The sequence below is a fragment of the Schistocerca nitens genome, chromosome 4, assembly GCF_023898315.1.
Source record: "Schistocerca nitens isolate TAMUIC-IGC-003100 chromosome 4, iqSchNite1.1, whole genome shotgun sequence".
NCBI lineage: Eukaryota > Metazoa > Arthropoda > Insecta > Orthoptera > Acrididae > Schistocerca > Schistocerca nitens.
In genome coordinates, this window is record NC_064617.1 from 945,610,988 (window position 1) to 945,636,522 (window position 25,535).

The window sequence follows — 25,535 nt, forward strand, 5'->3', positions numbered from 1 at the left end:
CACATATTTCTTACCTCATTATTTATTTTCCATTATCTTACTTCATCATTTATTTCCAAGAAAATCCTACCTAAACCTGTTGTCCCTAAACCCTACTTTTTTTTGGTTCATATCCTATTTCAAAATACTGTTTTGGCCAAACCATTTTCTTATAGATTTTCAATGTATTTCTTCCAATTCATCATAGTTAGTTTCTTATATAGTCTACCCCCTCTTAAGCTAACTTAAATCTACTGAGCTCAGATATATATACCAAGGGACGAGGCAATGCAGCATCACATAAAACAATTAATATAAACAGCAATGAAAAAAAAACGCAGATTTGCGAAGCAAGCAGTATTAAGAAATTAGCAAAGCAATTGTAATATTACAACTAATCTAAGGCAATGTGCAGCAAACAATAAAAATATAAAAATAAATCATTAGTAAAACTGGCTTAACAGAATAATACAAAATCAAATTCAATAACACTATGCCTGGCAAACAGCAGCAACTTATACCTAAATATGACATAGCTCAAGCAGAAAAAATAGTACACTAAAGATAACAATGCAGATAAGGGAAATGTATAATCACATCTTAATGTCTAAGTAATTAAAGTGGTGCACCACAAAAACTAATTCTACAAAAAATTACTCAGTAGTTGAAAAGAAAATTATGTATGCAGTTCCTGGTATTAGTCCCTTCTTATTGTTCTTTCCATTCCAAGAGCTCCTTTTTCGAAGAATGTGGATTACAAAATTATTATTTAATAGATCTGCAGACAGAAAATATTTATATTAGTACATCTACAAAATTTTATTTTAACCAGTGCTGCAGTGCAGCTAGAAACTAGATATTAAACAAAATGGGCAAAGCAAGGCGTGAAACGTCATTCACTAGCCATATGGCATTTCTCTCAATTAGCACGACAATAGCCGTGAAATGTTGCGATGCTTTCTACAAAGGAACGTCAATAGCGATTATAATGGCCTCTTTTTTCTTCTACCTGTGCCGCTGGAAGGCTAATGGTTTTTTTTTGTTCGGGCGGCTGTCGCCCAGGTGTCTGACACAGCTGTGTGCCCACGACGTATTACGTGCAGGTGGTCACTTAACTTTCGTACGGAAATATTTACGACAGCAGTTTCCGCTACAATGGCAGTCTTAAATAAAAATATTTCACAGGTCAAGAATTAGCGTTGCAAACCTGTAAAAACAAAATCCCATGAATATAACAGTGTCCAAAAAATTTTCGTCGGCATTGTGATACATTCACGCATTTACACACATTTCATAATTCTAAAAGTACGATTCTCGGTTTCCAACATACGTCTTCACAAGGCAGAGTTCCTAACCGCTACTCATTACTCCTTACCTTATTACACATATACAAATTCGTCGACGCTTCTTCAATACTTCATCATTAGATACATAGCATAATCAAATTCTTCATATAACATTAGCTTATTAATCATAAACATACCTCAACAGCATAATACACATCGTCGTCGTAAAAATAACATCATAATACCTCAGTCAAATCTCAAAATCGTCGTAGCTTCCTCCAATAGTTTCAAAACCTAAAAAAAATTCTCTGCTCATTTCAAAAGTGTCATCTGCCTCAAACGTACTTTAAAATCATGATTCCATACCAAACACATCATTCAAAGCTCACATCGTATCACAATGGTTCCGAAAAAATATGAACAGTTTACAAAGTACAGACAAAATACAATTTCATACGTATGAAGTTATTCAACTGTGTAATTACGTAAACATCTGTCACTGACGTAGTAAAAAAAATGTTTGTCTCTCTCAGTTAAATGATCTGATAGCTGTGTAATACTGTGTTGGAGAAATATGGTACCGATGTGTAAAGTTGTATAAGCAAATACCATATTAGCTAGGGTTCCTTGTGGTTGCCACACACATGGTACACAAAGTAAGCGTGTACCCCCCTGAGGATTAATGTAATTATACCCTCAGGTGTTACAAATTACATCAATGGAATGAAATGTATCTCGGAAAACTTTCTTTGTAATTCAAAAATCTTTAAAAATAAATGTTTTAAGTACAAAATTAATCACTCAAATACGTGTCCTGTAGCGCTAAACTGTGCGTCATGTTGTAAGATAATCTCTGTGGAAGTCTCGTAGTTATCGTCCTCCGAAAGCTAAGTTCTGCAGAAGTCAATGTACTTACCTCATGCTAAACAAAAGTGAAATGCTTTGCGTATAGATATCTTAGTTATTACGCTTATTGTTGTGATGAAGAAAGTACTGTACTGTAACGTATTGTTGTGCCACGAAAAAGGCTGTCTCATTGTTGCCATACCACAAAAGTTACTACTAAAACATGTTTTTCTTTCCTGAAGAATTCAGAAAACTGTGCAGATATAAAACAGATACACCGCAAAAGCAACAAGATGAATTGTGTCACACATTAGTAGCGTCGTGATATAGTCGAGTAGCTGTCAAATAAACTAACCACTGTGTCACCTGGTATCTCTCAGAAAGCACCTTGAATCCGTAATATATTTGCAAGTAAACCAAAATGTTGCATTAAAACCTCAAGTTAAAAAAAGCACATTATCTCTCAATAAACGGTTTTACGTGTGAAATGTGGTGTAAACCTTTACTCTTCCTAGTGCAGAGTTTGAACAATGCAATTATCATGCGGTATACGTCGTTAAAGAATACTGGAATTTTTCTCAAGGTTATCGCTATGTTATTTTTCTCGGAGCCAGCCGGCGCAGGTGTCTGCCTGCGGTGCGGGTCATTGTTGGCGCGCGTCGTTAATGGGATTCGGAGACCGAACTTCTAGAAATTCGCCTTGCCGAGAGGGCCCTGCCGTGTTTAAATCCCGCCAGTTCTGATGCAATTCAGGTCTGTCGTTACGATCACATCGTCTGTCGTCATGTCGGTAGTTTCTGTGGTTTCTTTCTTGTCGGTTAAGTGGTGGAGAATTTCTCCCTGAATCGTAACTGCGCGCTGGACCGTTGCGTCTAAAGTTATTCTGTCCCTCGTAATAATAATTGTTTTGGTTCCCATATTGTCTGTTTCTCTGATTGTCTCTGTGATAGTCATTACCGCGGAGAGGTGATCTTTCCCTGTAATTATTACTACTCTGCCAACGGTTGTTATACGGGTGGTGTCTGTTTCGGTCACGATTTGTGTTGTGAGAATAGCCTTGTCGCGTCCAGTTATTATTTCTTTCATCGCGGAATTGCGACGGATGTGATCTGTAATTGTTGTGCTCGTGCGTTCCGCGATTGTCAGTGTCAATTTCCAGTTCTTGTAAGAGTCCTTGAAATGCTTCAATGTCGTCTTTGCAACGTCCTGCCAAAATAATGTGTCGCAAATGTTCAGGCAGTTTGATTAAGCAAATGCGGATGAGTTCTGAGGGGCTGTATGGGTTTGACAGGTACTGATTCTTGTGCAACATGTCTTCAAAATATTTCACAAGACTGGAGAATTCAGATTGTTCGAAATGTTTCATCATTATGATGCCATGTTTTACTCGGTCTTGTGTGGTTTGAGACCAATATGCTGAGAGGAAGGCATGGTAAAATTCTCCTTCACTATGACAATCGTGAATGACCGAACGCATTCTTACAGCTGGTTCATTCTCCAAGTAGCCGCACATAAATTCTAATCTGTGCTCTAATGACCAGTTGGGAGGAAAACAATGAGAGAATTGATCGAGCCACGCTTGTGGATGAATGTCGTTGGCAGAATTCTTAAACGTTTTGAATTTACGTGTAGTAATGAACAGCTTATAGTCAAAGTCATCATGTCGGCGAGTCGCATATCGCTCATTGTTAGGTCGTGTCGGCCGTTCCATCTCAAAATTCGGTGCGCATTGCCAGTTTCTTTCATAACTTCCGAAATGCCCTGTGTTATTATTTTGTGGCTGTTCCGTATTTCTAAGTCCCTCTTCCCGTGTTGGGGCGCGAGTGTCCTCTGAAATACGTAATTCTTGTATTACCTGTGTCAGCTGATCTTGTACTTCGCGGATTTCTCTTTTGTACTGTGTATTGATTTGATTTTGATTTTGTTTGAATTTTCTAATTTGTTCATACTCTTCTGTGTCAGTGAAGGCTACAGGTGTTGTATCATTCAGATCATCATCTACCCTCGTAGATAAGTTAGTGAACTGATCTGAAAGTTCGGCTACTTTATCCGATAATGTACTTATTTCCTCAGTGTGTTTTTCTGCTGTGTCTTTTAAGTTTTCCTGAGTTTTTGCAAGTTGCATAACCGAATCGGTAGATGCAACTGAGTCAAATTTAGCTTGCAAGGTCTCATGATTTTCATGAACAGTAGTTTGCAGTTCTTTTATGGCTGCTTCGTGATTCTGTAGTGCATTTTCATGACGCGAAAAAATAGGTTGGAAATGCTCACAAATTTGTGTTTTTACGTCATTACAGACTTTTTGACATTTCGATTCAATGTTATGTAACTCATTAGTTAAATCCTCACGTGTTTGTTCAAGTGTGGTGTCTAACTTTTTGAGATTTTGTTCCACTGTGTCTAACTTTCGAAGATTTTGTTCCATTGTGTCTAACTTTTGAAGCTTTTGTTGTGTTTGTCCCATTTGTTGTATTAATTGTAATAACAATGCACTGGTGTCTGGAACATGTTCCTCAGTGCTTTTCGGCAGTGAATTTGCACCGGAAACATTCACATTTTGACAAGCAGAAAATGTGTCTTGACTTATTTGAGAAAACGGTGAGGATCCAAAACCTGAATCTACAGTATTTGCGAGATCGTGTCGCGTCATTTCGGATTCCTGAGCCGAGCTATTGCCGACCGATCGATCGATAATGCTTCCCTCTTCACTAATTGTTTCACTGTCCACGCCATTGTTTGAAACCCGCTCCATTTCCCTATGCGCAATTAGCAAATTACTACTATTAACATTAGTTAATTCATTATTCTGCGGCGCTAACATATTGCTTTCGTCTTCACTGTCATTTCTCAATTTACTTTGGAGCCTAGTGTTACGTTTTTCACACGCCATTATTGTCACAGTATTTCACACGACAACACAGAAAAACTCAATTTGAAGAGCAAAAATAAGAGAACACATTAACATAACACTGAAAATAATATCTAGTTAATTGCAGCTGCGAAATACTTGGTGCAAATCTACATGCATACCACAACTGTTTTACTGTACAACAATGAAAAACTACAACTACAATGGAAATTCTCTCTACAATTACGCGCTAGCAATAAACAAAAGCTACACTAATTACACAAACTATAAGAAAAAATCAGAAGATTCCAGTGAGGTATCCTCGGCTAAGGGTCGACATATGAAACGTCCCCTTTTAACAATTTTTTACATACGACTGTGCTTAACCTGACACACAATATTTATTTTTTTTAGCGCAACGCAATCTGACTTTCAAAATCTCTAGAAGAGAATGGCCCTGACTAACATTAAACTATCTCTTTCACAAATCACTTACCTCACAAAAATCTTCGCTGCTCAAGCTACTGCAATACAGCGAGCGCCACTACTGCCAGCTAAATAAAAGATTCAAACTATGGAAGGCACTAACTACTGATAGGGATAGTTAGCAAATGAAAGATATTAATAGAGAACAAACAATGTATTTACCTTGATATCATGACAAATTACAAAACTGCGCCATCTCTCTCCCCACATCCACCACTGCTGGCGGCTCACCTCCAACTGCCCAGCGCTACGCGCTGTTCACAGCCAGCTGCCTAACACTACAATGGTTGAGTATTACAACAATGCAAAGCAGCCACAGACTGCACACGGCACAGCCGGTGATTTTCATACTGAGGTGGCGTTACCAATAAAAAAACCTAAACAGCCTACTTACAAAAGGACACTCCGGATAAGGAGAAAATAGCGATACTACCTGTAGTCATTAACCAGTGAAGTAGTGAATATTCTCCAGATCTCGTAAACAACATGGCAATTACAACGCCATATTATTTGTGGCTTTTAGAAGTGTAATAAACCCTTTTGATTACGAGAATTCCCTAGATAGGAAAAACAAGTTCGAATTACGGTAACTTATATTACGTTACTTTTATTGAATACGAAAACAACTACCCTAAAAATTGGTTCTACAGCTGTAATGGACATTACGATAAGCGATAAATAAAGCGCGGTTAGTATCGAAAATAAACTAGAACTTTGCGGCTCAAGTGACCCACCCGGATTTCTGCGGGCAGTAGCGCGCCATTTCCGGGATGCTGGGAGATATTCCGGCACTGGATCGAATCCACCCGGCAGATAAGCGACGTGGACCTGTGTGCCGGCCAGCTTGGGTGCGATTTTTCGCCAGTTACTCACATCCGATTAGGTGAATACTGAGCTAATCCCCACACACTATTCGCCAGCAAAATAACACTACACGTCGGACGACGGGACACATAAATTTGCTGTGGGGGAAAGTGTGGCGCCAGGCGTTGCATCCTGTCATTTTCTACTACCAAAATTGCCAAACCCATTAATCAACATGCCTACCCCAGCAAGATACTGGATGAAGGTCGTATATCGTAAAGAAATTTAAACTGTTAACGAATAATAAACTTCAGCTATGCATTTCAAATGAAGTCTGCGATACGCAGTTACTAACAAATACGTTTGTGTCCTAAATACACCGAATTTCGTATCACTGTAAGAGTTCAACTACATTTTGGAAAGAAAAAGAACCGAGAATCCTTAGAGAAAGCATTACAGCGTGGAGGGGACCACAATAAATAACACGACTTTAAAAGGAAAGTAGAAAACGACTGATAAAGCGTCTAAGTGTTATTATTCCCTCCAAAACAGAAGGGACAGTAATTTGTTTCTCAGACAGAGTAGATATTAAAACAATTTTGTTTCGAAACCGACAAAAATATGGCAATAATCAGCGTCTTAATAATACGGTTCAAAAAGTGCACCACGATAAAACGTTAGACAGTATTGATCATTGATCATGCCGACGGTTAGTTCCGCAAACTGCTCTTGATCCGATTTCGCTAAGTCCGAAGAAGATTATTCACAGATAAAATGTTTGCCTAGATTTCAGGCACGATGATCCTTCTGTAATAACTGCAGTGAAGTAACTGCACTGAGGCACTTCAACCTTACGATATTTTCATACGATTGGTTTTCAATTACTGGTGATTACTTTGTACCTGAATTACAGTACCATACTTCTTTCCAGTGTTCATATTAGTTGTGTCAGCGACCCTCATCTTTACAGTCTTTCATAATTTGTATTGATCGAAAACAGCTGTTATTACTTTGGTAACCGTATCCGCTTTCTTAATTGGTAGACCAAGTGTTTACAACTTCTCTTCGTTCATTTCTCAACACAAGCACCTGATAATCGTAGTTCTCAAGAGTTTCGCCATCAAAATGCAATGACCAACTTTCTATTTGAGGTGTTCTATTCATTTCTTCTTTAACAGCTCCTTTAATTTTATATCTGTAAATACCAGATTGCAAAAATGTCTCAGTATCAACTCAACCTTCAGATGATACTTAACGCTTTACTGGTTGATAACTCTGAAGTTGTTACTAATTGGTTTGCAGTTTTTGTTTTGTTATACACTCCTGGAAATTGAAATAAGAACACCGTGAATTCATTGTCCCAGGAAGGGGAAACTTTATTGACACATTCCTGGGGTCAGATACATCACATGATCACACTGACAGAACCACAGCCACATAGACACAGGCAACAGAGCATGCACAATGTCGGCACTAGTACAGTGTATATCCACCTTTCGCAGCAATGCAGGCTGCTATTCTCCCATGGAGACGATCGTAGAGATGCTGGATGTAGTCCTGTGGAACGGCTTGCCATGCCATTTCCACCTGGCGCCTCAGTTGGACCAGCGTTCGTGCTGGACGTGCAGACCGCGTGAGACGACGCTTCATCCAGTCCCAAACATGCTCAATGGGGGACAGATCCGGAGATCTTGCTGGCCAGGGTAGTTGACTTACACCTTCTAGAGCACGTGGGTGGCACGGGATACATGCGGACGTGCATTGTCCTGTTGAAACAGCAAGTTCCCTTGCCGGTCTAGGAATGGTGGAACGATGGGTTCGATGACGGTTTGGATGTACCGTGCACTATTCAGTGTCCCCTCGACGATCACCAGTTGTGTACGGCCAGTGTAGGAGATCGCTCCCCACACCATGATGCCGGGTGTTGGCCCTGTGTGCCTCGGTCGTAGCAGTCCTGATTGTGGCGCTCACCTGCACGGCGCCAAACACGCATACGACCATCATTGGCACCAAGGCAGAAGCGACTCTCATCGCTGAAGACGACACGTCTCCATTCGTCCCTCCATTCACGCCTGTCGCGATACCACTGGAGGCGGGCTGCACGATGTTGGGGCGTGAGCGGAAGACGGCCTAACGGTGTGCGGGACCGTAGCCCAGCTCCATGGAGACGGTTGCGAATGGTCCTCGCCGATACCCCAGGAGCAACAGTGTCCCTAATTTGCTGGGAAGTGGCGGTGCGGTCCCCTACGGCACTGCGTAGGATCCTACGGTCTTGGCGTGCATCCGTGCGTCGCTGCGGTCCGGTCCCAGGTCGACGGGCACGTGCACCTTCCGCCGACCACTGGCGACAACATCGATGTACTGTGGAGACCTCACGCCCCACGTGTTGAGCAATTCGGCGGTACGTCCACCCGGCCTCCCGCATGCCCACTATACGCCCTCGCTCAAAGTCCGTCAACTGCACATACGGTTCACGTCCACGCTGTCGCGGCATGCTACCAGTGTTAAAGACTGCGATGGAGCTCCGTATGCCACGGCAAACTGGCTGACACTGACGGCGGCGGTGCACAAATGCTGCGCAGCTAGCGCCATTCGACGGCCAACACCGCGGTTCCTGGTGTGTCCGCTGTGCCGTGCGTGTGATCATTGCTTGTACAGCCCTCTCGCAGTGTCCGGAGCAAGTATGGTGGGTCTGACACACCGGTGTCAATGTGTTCTTTTTTCCATTTCCAGGAGTGTACTTCTTCCTTTTTACTTGTGTTGGTCACCTAACCATCGGACTCATGATATTCGCTGTCAAACTGTGATGTTGATGTACTTGAAGAAGCAGTAGTATTTTTATTTTTTGATATTGTGGTTGTTATTGTTGTAATGTTGATGTATGGTGCAAAGGTATTTTTCTTATTTTTGGTGGATGAATCATCGTGGGACTCGATGTCTTGTGTAACATACATAGGCTTTGCTTTCAATCTGAATATGAGTTCTGTCATCACGGCTGTTCACCATTTTCTTTTGTAATGTTAAAACTGTGTTAAGTTGATCATATATTCCTCGTTTTTCACATTCGTCATTGATGTTTAATACCTTAGTGAGTTTTGCCCCTATCACGTGAATCGATGAGATCAGGAAATTTAATTTCTTTTGCCATAAAATTCACATTTCTATCACAATTTTCTTTATACGTTCTTTCCTTTCTTTTATGGATGTTAGAAGGAACATATAACGACCAACAATTTGTGTTTTCAGCGGTATCCTGTGAAAATATTAAAGTCAGTATTCTTCTACTGCAACAATTCTTTTTTCCAGTTTTCTATGCGATTCTCGAAATCGTACTACCTTCTTCATCCAGATTTTCTTGTTCCTTTTGGTGGTAGAAACAACTATTTTAGAATTCAGTGTTATTGAAAATTATATCTCAATGAAGGAATAGCTGAGCAGTCAGTTAATTAACCGTAACATGCCACCCTCCATCACCACAAAATGACAGTCATGTCAAGTGCACTCACAATGCGTCAGAGGAAAAAACACAAATACTTCTGTTTTTTATGTTCCTTTTTTCCTGAAAGCAGCCGTTCTTCTAAAATTTCCTGTTGCTGACCAGCTCGCCTATCTGTTGGGAAGTGAGAATAGGGAGTTATGAAACGTAAGTGTTTCTTGAGTCATACTACTCACTGCTAAATTCACATATATCTACTTACATGAGCTTATCAATTTTGTGTTTGGGTGTGACCATTTTAAAAAGGTGAACACAATTAAGCCATTTCTTCATTCACTGTGAATGGGGGTCATCTGTTTATGACAAAAATTAAAGAAGTGAAAACAATAACACATCTAGTGAACATGATCAGAAAGTAGACAACTTTTGACCAGCTTCATCTACCGAAAAATTTAGATTCTGTAGCGAGAAAGGAAACGTTATGTTCCAGTTTGTCAAATAAATAGTTGAAAATTTAGAAAAATTCACAAAAATTAAAGTTTTATGAAAATGAATCTATTAATGTGACTTCATATAATAAGTTGGCCCTAGTGTATGACATTCTGAAATACGAAATTGTAAATGTCATTGAATCAAAGAGAAACATTGGGACATTTCTGAGAAAATGGTCTGTGATGTCAGAATTACAACAGGGACTGACAACAGCACCTTCTTCTCAGTTTCTGTGCGCATAGTGAAGCGGATATTTTATATCAAAATGGTACGTTTTGAGTTAACTATTTCTTATCAAAACCTTATCTACTGCAACCCCTCTACAACCCCAATAAGCCAGTTATAGGAACAATGCAGTTTATTATACATGGTGTTGAGCTTTTCTCTTATGATACGCGATCACTACGGGTGAGATTCCAATTTAACCCTTATCTGAAAACATACTGCATTACAGTGACAGTAAAGAAAACAATTAAAATGTGATTAATGTACATTCAGTATATTTGTATTTTTTTTCCGGAAATGCAACACCATAAACTTGTTAACGTGAGTGAAAGGGTTTGTGAGTGACTGTGTTAAGACTAGCACGAGCTTGGAAGTGATACTTGTTCACCTAAGTTTCAGAATCTATTAATTAAGGACAAAATTTCCAACCATTCATTTCGTGTGAGAACTTTCTCCCGAAACGTAGATTAGTGACTTTAATTGCAGCCTGGTTCACGTCGAAGTAATGTAGGTTTCACTCGGCTCCCCTACTGATGATCTGCTGAGACAATGTTCACAGGTAGGTGCAGCTTCGTCGTAAAGGGACGGAAAGAACCACGCCGCCGCACGTGGTGCATCGGTGCCGGGAAACACTGAAGCCGTTGTATTTTGTATCCGTGGTCGAGAGAATGGTTAGGTTAAAGTGTGATTCTAAATGGATGGTAAGAAGTAAACAAAATGTTTTTTGTTCTTCACTTATTTGGGTAGTCAGTGGGATCAGGGATTTCCCACAGATCTCCCTCGTTAACCCTGGTAGGCAGCCTAGAGAGCAGCAAGAGCCCCAGTAGCGGCCACCAAACCAGATGCGGCGAGGAAACGTAAGTGGGGTCGGCGACCAGTGCGGAGACGGCGTTCAATTCACCGCCCATAGTTTCATTCCGTGTGTATACTTGATTGGTAAGTAAGGTTTAAAACCGTGTATCAAAACAAGATTGTAGCAAATTTAATAAAAAAAGGGTTTATTTAGAAGTGATTTGTACAACAGACAGCATTACACTAGACTCTTGAGCAGCGAAGGCGTTGAACAACGGCACAGTCTGGCAGTTCTACAGAAAAGCCTTGGTTGTGACAGGTTAACCATGGTAAGCAGCCTTGGCAGCCAGGAACGCAGCCCCAGGTCCACCATAGGCAGCGGGGGCGATGGCGGCGACGGCAGGGGCGGCCACCACGGCAGGGGCGGCGTAGGCGCCGTAGGCGGCGGCGGAGGCGGCGGCGAGGGCGGCGCCGTTGATGGCGGCGTCGCGGGCTCTCGTCTGGGCGACGGCGGCCAGGTGGGCGCCCCTGGCGGCGGCCACGTCAGGGGTGTCCAGGTTGTAGCCGCCGGGACCGACGACGATGTTAGCCGGACCGTAGGCGGCGAGGCCGGGGTGGATGCCGCCCACATAGACAGGGGCGGGTTGGACGGCGGCAGCGAGGCCCGCGGCGTAGGCGGGGGCGGCGACGCCCGCCCCCAGGAAGCCGGGCTTGGCCAGGGCCACGGCCACGACAGCACTCAGAACGATCTGAAAGATTTCCCAATTATTGTCATTCTACTTTACATTTAAATCATCAGTTTATCCCTACTCGCAAGCTAAGAACTATAACTTCTATGATAGCCTAAGAGCCAAAGTATGTTACTATATGGTCACTTTTTACAAAAAGACGAAATTGTTGTCAAACACTGATGTCAGCAGTTTGTCCTAACTTGTTTAGGTGGCGAGAGTGCTCTTGTGTGGCATCAGCTGCTGATTCCTGCTATGTGGTAACATTCTCATAAGTAGTGCAGTATGGCCATGTAAGAAGAGGGCTATGACTGTAATGAGTGATCAGTAATGATTTCATAACTATTGTAACACTGCTACTATGTGTATAAGGTAATTGCTGTTATTAGCCCAGGTGAGTGCTTCTGATCACGCTTTGTGTAGTCCGCCCCAGTTAGCTGAGTGGTTAGCGCGGCAGAATGCCACGCCAAGGGGCCCAAAGTTCGATTCCCGGCTGGGGTAGGAGATTTTCTCCGCTCAGGGACTGGGTGTTGTGTTGTTCTCACCATCATTTCATCCCCATATCCGACGCGCAGGTCGCCCAATGTGGCGTCGAATGCAGTAAGTACTTGGCACCGGTGGCTGAACTCCCCCAATGGGGGACTTCAGGCCCACGATGCCGTATGCTCATTTCCATGATTTTGTAATGGTAAATGATTTGCGCACAGTACACAGCTGTTAAGTGTTATTTGCAAATTGTACATCACAGGAATAGCACACTATAAAAAGAGAGTAAACAAATTTCATAAACTTGCGGTACCTATGTACAACATTTATCTCTTTACGCTATCGATATCTTTATCACCTTTCGTCACAAGCTTTGTAGGAAAAGTGCAAACTGGAAGCAAGAAGACTAGATACTTTATATGCTGAATTGTTACAGATCCTATGTAAGATATCACTCTTTTGTGCAGTTTTATCCTAATATGCTTTCCCCCATTAATTTATCATATATTCCAATATCATATTCTTCAATCTCCTACATTCTGACAAATTCATAGTACTGGATATCCTTCAGCATCCCTGCTACAAGGTACTTGCAACTTAGACACTGACTCAAAAAACTGTATTCTTGCATTTAATGACAAATACTGTTCTAGTTGGACCATTCTTCAGAAATTCAGAGTGTCTGTACGTTCAGCAACTATTCTGATAACACAAAGCTTTTATATAGTTTTTTTTACGAAGGTCTCTGTCAAACTAGGGTGGCCGAGCGGTTCTAGGCGCTACGGTCGCAGGTTTGTGATGTCCTTAGGTTAGTTAGCTTTAAGTAGTTCTAATTTCTAGGGGACTGATGACCTCAGACGTTAAGTCCCATAGTGCACAGAGCCATTTGAACCATTGTTTTCTCTGTCAAATAAATTTCCCCGTTGCATTAGTAACATAACGACGCCTCTATATTTACAGTAACATTGCAACTCTTTCTGTTTCCTTTTGGATAACCTTATCGTCAAGATTCTGGCTTTTCAGGGATGAAAAATAAATGATCAGCCGTCTAAAGGTTTTATCATTTGAAACTTGGTGGGTTTAACTCACATAGAGTCGTGTAATTGGACTCAGTATCGATTCCATTGCGTTGTCAACGATCTCTTCTGTAAATCCTCTACATGATCCAGTGCAGCTATACAGCTGATTACAGTACAAGACTACGTGAACTGCTGAAACCGAGACTGTTTCGAAAATATGAATTTATTTGTGAAAGTCAGACAGGTTGTTAGCGCATTCCTCGACGCTGTCCAAGAAACTCCACTGTTACAATACACCACGGTGAACCGCACTCACCAGGCACTTCATGTTGATGGTAGAGGTTTCTAGACTGCGTCTGCTGCTGTTACTGCTGCTGCTGCTGCTCCTGCTGGACTGTGCCGACGTCTGCAGATGACCCGTATATATACCCAGGAGGTCGGCGGCAGAGGTTCGTGAAAGTAGTGCAGCCGACCTTCCGCTGCTCGGCCATAACCACTGAATGACGCCCAAGCCGGTAGTTGCGCTGTCGCATTCCTGGTGTGCCACACAGCTTCATATACCGTACACACGTTTATACCCTTATTCACTGCACATGAGAGGCTCAAAAATATACTATGAAACCCCAAGCGTCTGACTTATTTTTGATACCAGTCGCTAATAGTAATTCAAGCACTTGGTGCAGCACTTTCGGCCAGTATTCAGCTGCTAATAGTTTCAGTTATTGTACAGGACGAGCTAAGATGCTGCCAGATCGTGGGGTTCTGTTTCACATCCTGAGCATCCCCTGAAAAAATTGACTGGCGTGCCAGTGATGAAGTACTAAATAAACGTGTGAGGGAAGAAGTCTAACGAAGACCTAGATCAGACGAAGGAGTACAGTGGATAAAAAGGAAATTTCAAGACATGGTGATGACATTGACCAAGTACATAGTGAAAATGCTACAGACGTCGTTAGTACCATGGTAAGTGTAACACACTGTTGTTGGTGATTTTCTGAAGATTAAAAAACATACGAGAATTTCCTACATTAGGAAAAACTAGTTCGATTTACATTAAGAAAAAAAAATGAATTGTTGAATACGGAAAACATTTCTTGGAAATAAAACGAATCAAGTATTAGAAGTACCACTGCTACAGCAATATGAATGAAAAGAATGTCCGTAAACAAACAGCAACTAGTATAGCAAAATACAAATTAGCTTTGTGGCCCGAGTGACCTGTACGGATAGTGACGTGTATTAGGGTTCCGCTGCCGGATTCTTCATTATGCCTGTTGAAATTATAAAGCCCAAACCAAATTTAACTATATAAATATTGCCAAACAACTTTACCAGCCTTGCTTTTTATCGGTACTCCCAAATTTCCTACATGAACCTTTTCACAAACTTTTAGCTTATCCTTGTTGTTTTAGTCTATCAGTAATTTATCCATCATCATCTTCACCAAGAATTATGTCTCATTTGTGGAATATTTTCATATCCGGTTATATCTTCTTGATTCGTTTCTGGATAGTTCAGGTAGTTAACGAGTTATTTTGACAGATGCAAAGGACAGGGGAAAAGTAGGAAGCAGTGCAGAAAACTAAAGAAAGAAACAGCACTGCAACAGCTTGGGGTCCTATATGCACACAACTGCACATATTCACTAAAGGGTAGTGAAACCCCTGGGGATTCCTTTCTCAAGAATGAACGCTTCTCTACTATGTCGCCTGGTGATTATCACAATATTTAGTTCCTCCTGACAGTAGTGAGCTTACCGTTTACCAATATCCATCACTCTGTTCGAGATATCCCATAGTCCCCCAAATCAACCGATATCTCTTCTGATAATGCAAATTCTCTACCACCATTTAACCAACATTATTTCTTTTCCATATGATGTCTGTCTTTTATGATTTGCTAATCATTTCCTCACCATATTTATTCAAACTTTGCTTAAATCTCCTACCACAGTTTGGGTATGTCCGCCAAACTTTCATTATATCACTCTCTATCTATCGTCGAACCAGTACACATTCAGTAATTCTGTGGTAAGTTCTTTAAAATATTTGTACCTCTCTAGAGTATATGCCCCTTTTAAGCTAAGACAACCTCTTCTAAACTTATTCTCTTTGAGCAGTCAAAAAATGGTTCAAATGGATCTGAGCACTACGGGACTCAACGTCTGAGGTCATCAGTCCCCTAGAACTCAGAACTACTTAAACCTAACCAACCTAAGGACATCACACACATCCATGCCCGAGGCAGAATTCGAACCTGCGACCGTAGCGGTCTCGCTGTTCCAGACTGTAGCGCCTATAACCGCACGGCCACTCCGGCCGGCTTCAGCAGTCACATGTAACTGGACTCCTGACGGGATTTACAACAGAAGCTGAGATCAACAGCTATGTTGTCAGTGTTATTACCTTTCTGTCCCAACATAACAGAAGATTCTAAATTATTTGTGTCCCAAATCCTCTCTTGTTTTTCCAATTATATATTAATATCTTCAGCTGCTGACGGGGACAGGTGAAAATGTGTGCCCTGGCAGGGAGTCTCCTGCTTACCTGACCGACGCTCTATCCATCTTTTTTTTTACCAGGAACTGGATAAATCAACAAAATATCTTTATTGGTACAAGCTTAAATACAACAGAAATGCCATCCTTTTGGCTGAAATAACAGGAGACATGACGCTCGAAGAAGGCGAGCAATTTGTTTTGATTAACAAGGTGTAGGGAAAATACAGTAATACTAATGTAAGCTAAGAGGTGTGAAGCAATATACAGTAGAGTTAGGGGAATAACCAGCGTGCTCTGGCATCGTGCATAAAAGAAAGGAGGCGCGTGTCGATGCGCCTACTCCACTATGGATTACGATATTGAAAGCAGCGGGGAGTGTCTCAGATGTCAGCAGGGGAGAGTTGGGGGAGGGGGGGGGGCGGGAGTACTCTCGATGTGTGGCACCATCCAACTGAGCGGTGGTAACGTAAAGATCGCGTGTAGGTAATTGGCGAAAAAGGCACGGTGGCGCGGTCGGTGCTCAACTTCACTGTGGGCGGTTTGTAAGTACTGCCAGAAATTAAGGCGTGATTTTTCTCGATCATTATACATGTAGGTAATCATAAATGTCTTGACCCATGCAATAGCATGATTTTTGGTGGTAGGGAAATAAGGATCCTCAGGATGGATTAAAGTCCATAGGTCAATTGAATTCAGCGGAACGTGGAGGTAACAGGCAACAAACTGTCGGCCAAGATTCCAGACGTCACTGGTGGCAGCACAAGTCAGTTGGTGGACATCGTCATCCATGAGGTGCCAAATGGAACAAAGAGGAGAGTCCGTCAGTCCGATGGCGTGAAGACATTATTTTGTGGCGAATTTTCCATTTGCGACGTGGTACCATGTTTCCCGGACGTTGGAGGGAAGAAAAGGTGGTGGATATGACGCCAAACAGTGGGTCACCTCTGGGACACATGTCCGAGTTCGATATTGTTGCTTGATATGTAACGAAGCAGTGGGGTGTAAAAATCTTTAGGTCGTGGAGAACGCGTGGTCGGTAAGTGTGTGTGTGAGCATAACTGAAGTCGACGATGAAATCAGAAATGTGCGTCAGATGGTGCTTGATGTGTCCGACTGGTACTGGTGGCGTTCAGGCCGCGGGCACAAGAATTTACAACAAGGTGCGCGTAAGGGAGGGGCCCCCGTGCCAGTGCTTGTGCATGGTGGACATGTACAAGGACGCCGCTTGGAGTCGAACATTGACAAGTCCGAGGCCTCCCGCTCGCGGGGGAAGGGTGAGCGTTTCGTAGCGGACTTTAAAGAGCATACCGGCCGTATGAAATTACCCGAAACCAGCCTGAAGTCTTCGTCCAATAGTTGATGGCAGTCGGAGGACCTGTGCGATGTGGACCATTCTGGACGCCACATGTTGATTGAGGTACTGGACACGTTGTAAAGAATCAAGTCGACGGAGGAGACTTTAACGCACTGCCGTGCGGATAATTTGGAGTGCACGCCGAAAATTGATGGCAGCGGATCGACGCACGGTGGAGGTGCAAATGATACCAAGGTGTCGTAGTTTTTGTACACACGGGAGAGGTGCTAAGTCGTCGTGTGAGAGGCCGCACCCAATGGACATCCCCGTCGATTTAGCCACATTCATGTTACGGCCCGGTGCAGTTCCGTACGTTGATATCAAATCAAGCACCGTTTGCGTTTCATTCCGTGATCGGGCGGAGAGGAGGAGGTCGTCCGCATAGGCACGTCATCGACAACTGTGCTGTCGCGAAGTGAGAGCAGAAAGGTGGCTCGTCAGACCGCCGATGAGTAGATCGAGCTTTATGGCATAGAGTAGAGTCGAAAAGAGGGCAACCTTGCATTACGGGACCCCAGATCGCCACTGGTCCCGCCACACGGCCATTGACCTGAATCAGCGATTCTGCGGTGCCGTACAAGCGCCGGATGACATCGATAAAGGCTGGTAGAAAACCCACTCGACTCAATAATGGGAACAGTAAACGATCAAATGCGCTGTCAAAATCAATGGCAACCATCCCGGCGCTGAGTATGCACGCCGCTGCCAGTGCAATTAAATCACGACATTCTCCTGTGGCGGTTTATATATTAACTGAGCCACCCGGAGTAGTCTGTTCCGGAGATAGAATGCTAGGCAGGACCTTGCGGCATCGCGTCGCCAGGAGGCATGTAAAAATTTTATAGTTTGCGTTAAGCAGAGTCAAGCGACGGTAATGTGCTGTCGTCACCCCTGGTGTCGGTTTGTGGATGGGTATAATAATTCCCGTGACAGAGGACGGCGGTACGGCGATCTCCATCGTCATAAGTTCATGAAACACCGTCGTCCACCGTGACGCCATTAGTGCGAGGAAAGATCGTTAAAGTTCTATCGGCAATCCGTCGAAACCAGTTGACTTCAGAGCACCTTTGTTAATCGCATCGTTGACTTCGCCACGCGTAACTGGCTGTATCAACTCGTCCGCTTCGTCGCTGGCGGGGGTGTGAGTTACGTGTGGTAACACAGACTCCGCAGCGTGGTTGTTTTTAGTCTCCTCCTGGTACATTGTGCGGTAGTGGTCTACAAAGGCATTGACGTTTTCGGCTTTGCAAGTGACTTGCTGGGCGTGACAGGTGTAGATCTCGGTGATGAGTCGTTGTCATCGATGTTTCGTATCGGATGCATGGTGAGATGTTCTGTTCCGCCGAATCTTGACATCGGGTTCGCACCATCGCCCCCTGCTGTCTATTGCGTGTCAACGTTACAATTTGCGCCTTAATCCTGCTGCGTTCCCTCTGGGTGTCGGGGATAGGCGGTTGGGCATCCAGGCCGCGGAGAACTGCGTAGAATTAGTCGGTAGTGTGCCGGGGCCACTTAGCTACTTCCTTGCCGTACCGAAACAAGGTAAGTCGAATGGCAGTTTTGGCACATTCCAGCCACAGGTCAAGGTCGTGTAGTACGTACATAAGCAACGATCACAGGTGGCCCATGTCTCGGTGACACGTTGAAGACATTCGGGATCATGAAGATGGGAGGTGTTTAGTTTCCACGGTGCACGACTACGCCAGACCACTTGCTGGGGGAGGAGAATGTTGCAGTTGTGGGCACAGTGGTCCGAAAGGTTTTGCACCTTAGATTGCAGGTGTAAGTTCGTGAGAGACGTAAATCCAATCAAGGCGGCTTGCGGAGTGACTCGTCTGGTAAGTATGTCCAGGTGCGTGGCCATGCCGAATGTCCCAAGTGTCGCGCAGCAACAGATCTCCGACGACAAGACGCATTTCTTGACAGGTGTTTTAGTGGGGCACTTGACCCTTAGGGTGCAAGACATAATTAAAATCACCCCCAAGCAAGTAATGGTTGCAGCGTCCAAGAAGTAATGGGGCGATTTCTTCTGAATGGACTGTCGCGTCTTCGTGTGGAGCCTGACGGAGCGGATATGTTGACAATACGGGTACCCATGCCTCTAGCGGTTGGAAAGGATGTGATATCGGCCACTGGAATGAGTTCTCGGGCGCAGATGGCTACGCTGCGTCCAGGTATCACCAGGAGAAAGATAAGTGTTATATGCCACGACGTCTGGATGTGTGGCCAAGTGTACTTCCTGTAGTAGTGCGATGTCGACGTCCGACACCCGTATCATCTCTCGCAGCAGTTGAAGTTTCACGAGTGAGCTAATGGTGTTAGTGTTGATCGTCGCTACGCGATAGGTTTGGAGCCGTACCCCGCCGTGGAGGGGAACTCCACCAGCGGAGGATGAAGAGGGGCGAGGCAATAACGAGTCGTGCCCTGCGCCACCTGACGGCGTTATCAGCGGCGTAACGAGGCTTCCGTCTGGGGTAACTGTGTCTCCAGCGTGTGGTCCGGGCCTTCGTCGACGTCCTCACTCCACGCCATTGAAGGCGCTGTTGTTGTGGTGATCGTACGTTCCACTTCGGTCGTAGGGGCGAAGGACGTCTCGGCGGCAGTCGCAACAGTGGAGGCCATTGGTTCAGGAGCACTTGGGCGAGCCACCAGAGTAGGCACCGACACAGCCACAGTCGGCAATGACGTTGTCGTCATTCGTGTCGGCGTGCAGGTTCTCCGACGCCTCGTCGGGTCGGACGGCCTCTGGAGCACCTCGTTCCGAGACCGTACGGCGCCTCCTCTTGCGCCTTTTAGGCGGACGTTATTTGCGTGATCGTCCCTCTGTGTCGCAAGCCGGAAGGGAGTCGCGGCGCTTTGGGAGGAAGGCCGTGGCGGGAACGTCAAGTGAAGGGCGTCCATATGATCGGGCTTGTGGGTAGTGGCGCAGGAGTAGCGTCAGGCTGCGAGCGCGACGTTTAGATCCCGGCGGCGGCGTTATCCGCAGAAACAGGTAGGGTCACTGGTACATGGTCCGACTGGTGGCTGCCGGTGGGAGGGGAAGAGAGCTCCGATGCGTGGGTGATCGATAAAACCGTCGTCGAAGCCGGAGGTGCCACGGCAGCGGCTGGCAATTGTGTGATTCGTCGCTGAAGACACTCAGATCTGAGGTGGCCTTCTTTGCCACAGCCGGAACAGGTCTTGGCTTTGCCGTCGTATGTGACGACCGCGCGGCACCCTCTAATTTGCAGGTAAGATGGCACGTGGCGATGGAGATCGGTGGTGATCTGTCGTACACCGTTAAGAACGGGGTACGTTTGGAACTGCACACAGCGTTCGGCAGTGTGACCGTCTTCAGTGCCATAGTGGTGAAAAGCCGCGGTAACGTCTTCCACCGAGAGCTCGAACGGGAGTTCGAAAACTCGTATGGTGCGCATTCCCAAGCCTGCATAGCCGACAGTGACTGCACTGATATTTCAGTCGGCATGGCAAAAGCGTAATCCGTGTTTGGTGTCACAAAGTATTCTTTCACACACCACGTCATTGACGACTTTGACTTAAACCGTACTGGTTAATATGGACAAATGCATGCCCAAGATGTTGGAAGCTGGGATTTAAGCAACGTCGCGTAGGAAGCGTTCCACTTCCAAGTCATGTGATCGTGCATAATCGTTGCAGAAGGTGAGTCGTAGTGTTGATTTTATAAAACAGTTGGCCATGGTTCTAGTACACGTAAGCGACACGTGAGTGGCGGCCGCTGAAATGTAAACAGCACTGACCGTGCTTGCTCCGCAAGCGGAAAACAAACAACACGTCCGCACTGCACGGCGGTGGAAGTCGGACTGACTGAGCCCCACAGGGCGCAGAGGATACTGCGACTGCAGGGAGTATCTCGCGCACGCCTCCCTCGAGACACACATTCTCACCTTATATTTCCGTACGCTACATTCGTAGTGTCCCTACCCAACACACTCATTACTCGTGGAAGACATTCTTACCATGTCCCGTAAGATTTCGGGTATTATGTGTGCATCTGCATAGAAGAGGAATGTCATGGCCGGTATTGCCAGAACTATATACTTATATGGATATTGTGTCTCTTCTTGCGGACATGTCCGAAGTCTCCTTCCACTTTCGTGAACTTTAGAGAGATCGTCAGGTCGTGACTTGTCTATATAATTTCACTGTAATTCGGTTACTGTGGTACCAGTGTGCTATGGAGAAGGCGTGGACAAACTGTCTGCCTCGTGATGACTGGGTGTTTTGTGACGCCCTTAGGTTAGTTAGGTTTAAGTAGTTCTAAATTCTAGGGGACTGATGACCATAGATGTTAAGTCCCATAGTGCTCAGAGCCATTTGAGCCATTTTTGAACTGATGACCATAGATGTTAAGTCCCATAGTGCTCAAAGCCATTTGAACCATTTTTGACAACATGTGTTATTTTAGTTTTCAACGCTCATCCCTTATTGAACCTCAAGTACCCTGATTGTTTAAGCGATTATGTTTATGTGATTCACTTTTGTTTTCTTCTCATGAGTGGTTTGATGTTGAATGGCATGCAATGTGTCGCCTGCTCATATGTTAGAGGAAGCTTTCATAAAGCTGCCTATGCAGTCCCAGGCTGTAGTTAACTTGAATTTTCATCCATGGATATAAAATCAGGAATGAGGGGTCAACGATGTGTACAGTTGTACGGGTGTGGTAGGCCATGGTTGGTAGGAAATCCACTCCCCCGCCACTTACTGAAGGCGGACTGGTTGTTGGTATCACTGTGTTTGGCACTGGGACGCTGGCATTCCAGTTGGCTTCAGTATGTGCTGTACAGATTTTGCTGACGACGATGGTATTTCAGATGAAATATTTAGATCGAATTACGCACTAATTCATTCCTCTTTAGGAAGGACTATGAGTAAATGAGGTTTTGGTAAGTGAGTTTTCAACTATCAGAAACTGGCCATCTTCTGATTTCATTTACTTAGAAGTTTAAATTCGTAACACAGTCGAGGGAGCCTAGACCTCAGTATATGACAAAAAGGGGTTTTAAACACTCTGACATACAGACAGCCAGAGAGACGGACAGATAGAGAACTAGTGATCTTATAAGAGTTCCGTTTTTACTGACTGATGTACACAACCCTTAGAGTGCTGTATTACACCCATAACCGAGTAACCGCAAAACTGCTCTTGGTGGAACAGGGTGAGGCGTAGCGCCGTGTAACGAGCCTGCCTTGGAGGCGGTTAAGTGGGAGATGTGTCTCAGAGCTGGATAGTGACGCGAGACTGGACGCGCACGTAGTTTATGTATCAGCCGATAGAGGACAACATTGGATAGGGTGACAGTGATTTTAGTTTCAATTGTGCCTACTAGAGTGCACTAATGTAATAGAATGTTTTTCATAAACTGTTCTACTATTTTCATAAAGTGTTATTATGTCTTTTTGTGTGTGTAAAATGTTATAAATGTGTTTTAGCAGTATGAATGATGCCTGGGTGTGATTTAAGGTTAATATGATGATAATTGTTTAAGGAGTTATGAAGTAGGATTTAGTGTGGGAACATTTCGAAGAAGTATGGATATGGACAAAGGGGATTTTTGTAGAATAGATTTGTAAAGTTAGTTTACGGTAAAGGGAAAGTTAATTCAGGTATAAATAACAATAGTAAATAACTTTATGCATAAGCAAAACTTCAGCATATTAGATAATTACGTCGGTAAAAAGTGCAGTCGTTAGGTTTACTATTTTGTGATTGGTTACAGAGCAAATGCGCGGATTGCCGCGGGACAATGTTGTTTTGCTATTGGCTGTTGAGTAAACTGACCAATGGTAAAGCAATATTCTTCGCGCGCCTTTCTCTGCTGGTAGAGAAGACTTAGAGTATTCTAGAGAGGAGTCGGAGCCTAGCCATGAAACAGTTCGGACGTGTGTAGTAGTAGTTCCGATGGAAATGATAAGGTGCCAGATCTAGGAGTGATTCATACATAAAAACTGTGGTAAAGTGAGGGCATAATTATTCCAGTGGGGGTGTAGAAATTTCGGAATTTTTAAGTGAATTATGTGTTGAAAAAAGACATATATTCCGCGTGGCGAATTGAGCAAGTCGGTGGTAAAAACTGACGGCATTTGGTACCAACACACTTAATATTTGGCGAGCATTCTCAATCAAAAACAATCCATATTTTTGTAGCTATTACGTTTTCGGGAAATACAACACCATAAACTTGCTAACGTGAGTGAAAGGGATTGTGAGTGACTGTGTTAAGACTAGCACGGGCTTGGCAGTGATACTTGTTCACCTAAGTTTCAGAATATATTAATTGAGGACAAAGTTTCCAACATTTCATTACATATGAAAACTTTCTCCCGAAACGTAGATTAGTGAGTTTAATTGCAGCCTGGTTCACGTCGAAGTACAGTAGGTATCACTCGGCTTCTCTACAGACGATCTGCTGAGACAATGTTCACAGGTAGGTGCAGGTTCGTCGTAAAGGGACGGAAAGAACCGCGCCGCCGCACGTGGTGCATCGGTGACGGGAAACACTAAAGCCGTAGTATTTTGTATCCGCGGTCGAGAGAATGGTTAGGTTAATGTGGGATTCTAAATGGATGGTAAGAAGTAAAAAAAATGTTTTTGTTCTACACTTATTTGGGTAGTCAGTGGGATCAGGAATTTCCCACAGATCTCCCTCGTTAACCCTGATAGGCAGCCCAGAGAGCAGCAAGAGCCCCAGTAGCGGCCACCAAACCAGATGCGGCGAGGAAACCTCAGTGGGGTCGGCGACCAGTGCGGAGACGGCGTTCAATTCACCGCCCATAGTTTCATTCCGTGTGTATACTTGATTGGTAAATAAGGTATAAAACCGTGTATAAAAACAAGATTGTAGCAAATTTAATAAAAAAATGGTTTATTTAGAAGTGATTTGTACAACAGATGTTACACTAGCCTCTTGAGCAGCGAAGGCGTTGAACAACGGCACAGTCTGGCAGTTCCACAGGAAAGCCTTGGTTGTGACCGGTTAACCATGGTAAGCAGCCTTGGCAGCCAGGAACGCAGCCCCAGGTCCACCATAGGCAGCGGGGGCGATGGCGGCGACGGCAGGGGCGGCCACCACGGCAGGGGCGGCGTAGGCGCCGTAGGCGGCGGCGGAGGCGGCGGCGAGGGCGGCGCCGTTGATGGCGGCGTCGCGGGCTCTCGTCTGGGCGACGGCGGCTAGGTGGGCGCCCCTGGCGGCGGCCACGTCAGGGGTGTCCAGGTTGTAGCCGCCGGGACCGACGACGATGTTAGCCGGACCGTAGGCGGCGAGGCCGGGGTGGATGCCGCCCACATAGACAGGGGCGGGTTGGACGGCGGCAGCGAGGCCCGCGGCGTAGGCGGGGGCGGCGACGCCCGCCCCCAGGAAGCCGGGCTTGGCCAGGGCCACAGCCACAACAGCACTCAGGACGATCTGAAATAGAAACATTATTGTTGTACAATGCAAAATCTCGCAATTACTTTCATTGTACTTTACATTTAAATCATTAGTTTATCCCTACTCGCAAGCTAAGAACTATACCTTCGATAGTAGCCTAAGAGTATGTTACTATATGCTGTCAGTTTTTACAAAAAGACGAAATTTTTTTCAAACATTGATGTCAGCGGTTCGTCTTATCTTGTTACTGTGGCGAGATTGCTCTTGTGTGGCATCTGCTGCTGACTGCTACTATGTGGTAACATTCTCATAAGTAGTGCAGTAATGCCATGTACGAAGAGGGCTATAACTGTAGTGAATGATCAGTAATGATTCCATAACTATTGTAACACTGCCTATATGTGTATAAGATGATTGCTGTAAGTAGCCCAGGTGAGTGCTGTCGATCATGCTTTGTGTAGTGCGCCCCTGTTAGCTGATTAGTCAGCGCGGTGGAATGCCACGCTAAGGGGCCCAAAGTTCGATTCCCGGCTGGGGTAGGAGATTTTCTCCGCTCAGGGACTGGGTGTTATGTTGTTCTCACCATCATTTCATCCCCATATCCGACGCGCAGGTCGCCCAATGTGGCGTCGAATGCAGTAAGTACTTGGCCTCGGCGGCTGAACTTCCCCGAATGGGGGACTCCAGGCCAACAATGCCGCACGCTCATTTACATGCTTTTTGCAATGGTAAACCATTTGCGCACAGAACACAGCTCTTAAGACTTATTTGCAAACTGTACATCACAGGAAGGACACACAATAAAACGGAATAAGTAAATTTGATAAACTTGCTCTACCTAGGTACGACATTGCCCTCTTTACGTT

The 25,535-nt window shown here is 44.5% G+C and overlaps 1 protein-coding gene across 9 annotated transcripts in view; it reads right to left on the reverse strand.

Moving 5' to 3' along the window:
- Positions 1-25,535, reverse strand: part of LOC126253610 (cuticle protein 21.3-like) — a 112,473-nt gene that overhangs the window by 66,682 nt on the left and 20,256 nt on the right. For 2 of the 9 annotated variants that reach the window (XM_049955068.1, XM_049955070.1), the window contains exon 2: positions 24,475-24,705. The exons of 4 other annotated variants lie outside the window; for them this stretch is intronic. In XM_049955068.1, the coding sequence (XP_049811025.1) occupies positions 24,475-24,705 (231 nt within the window). Of the gene's footprint in view, positions 1-11,389; positions 11,944-13,743; positions 13,813-24,474; positions 24,706-25,535 lie in introns of those variants that run through there. 3 more of the 9 variants (XM_049955069.1, XM_049955074.1, XM_049955073.1) reach the window with 3 other exon arrangements.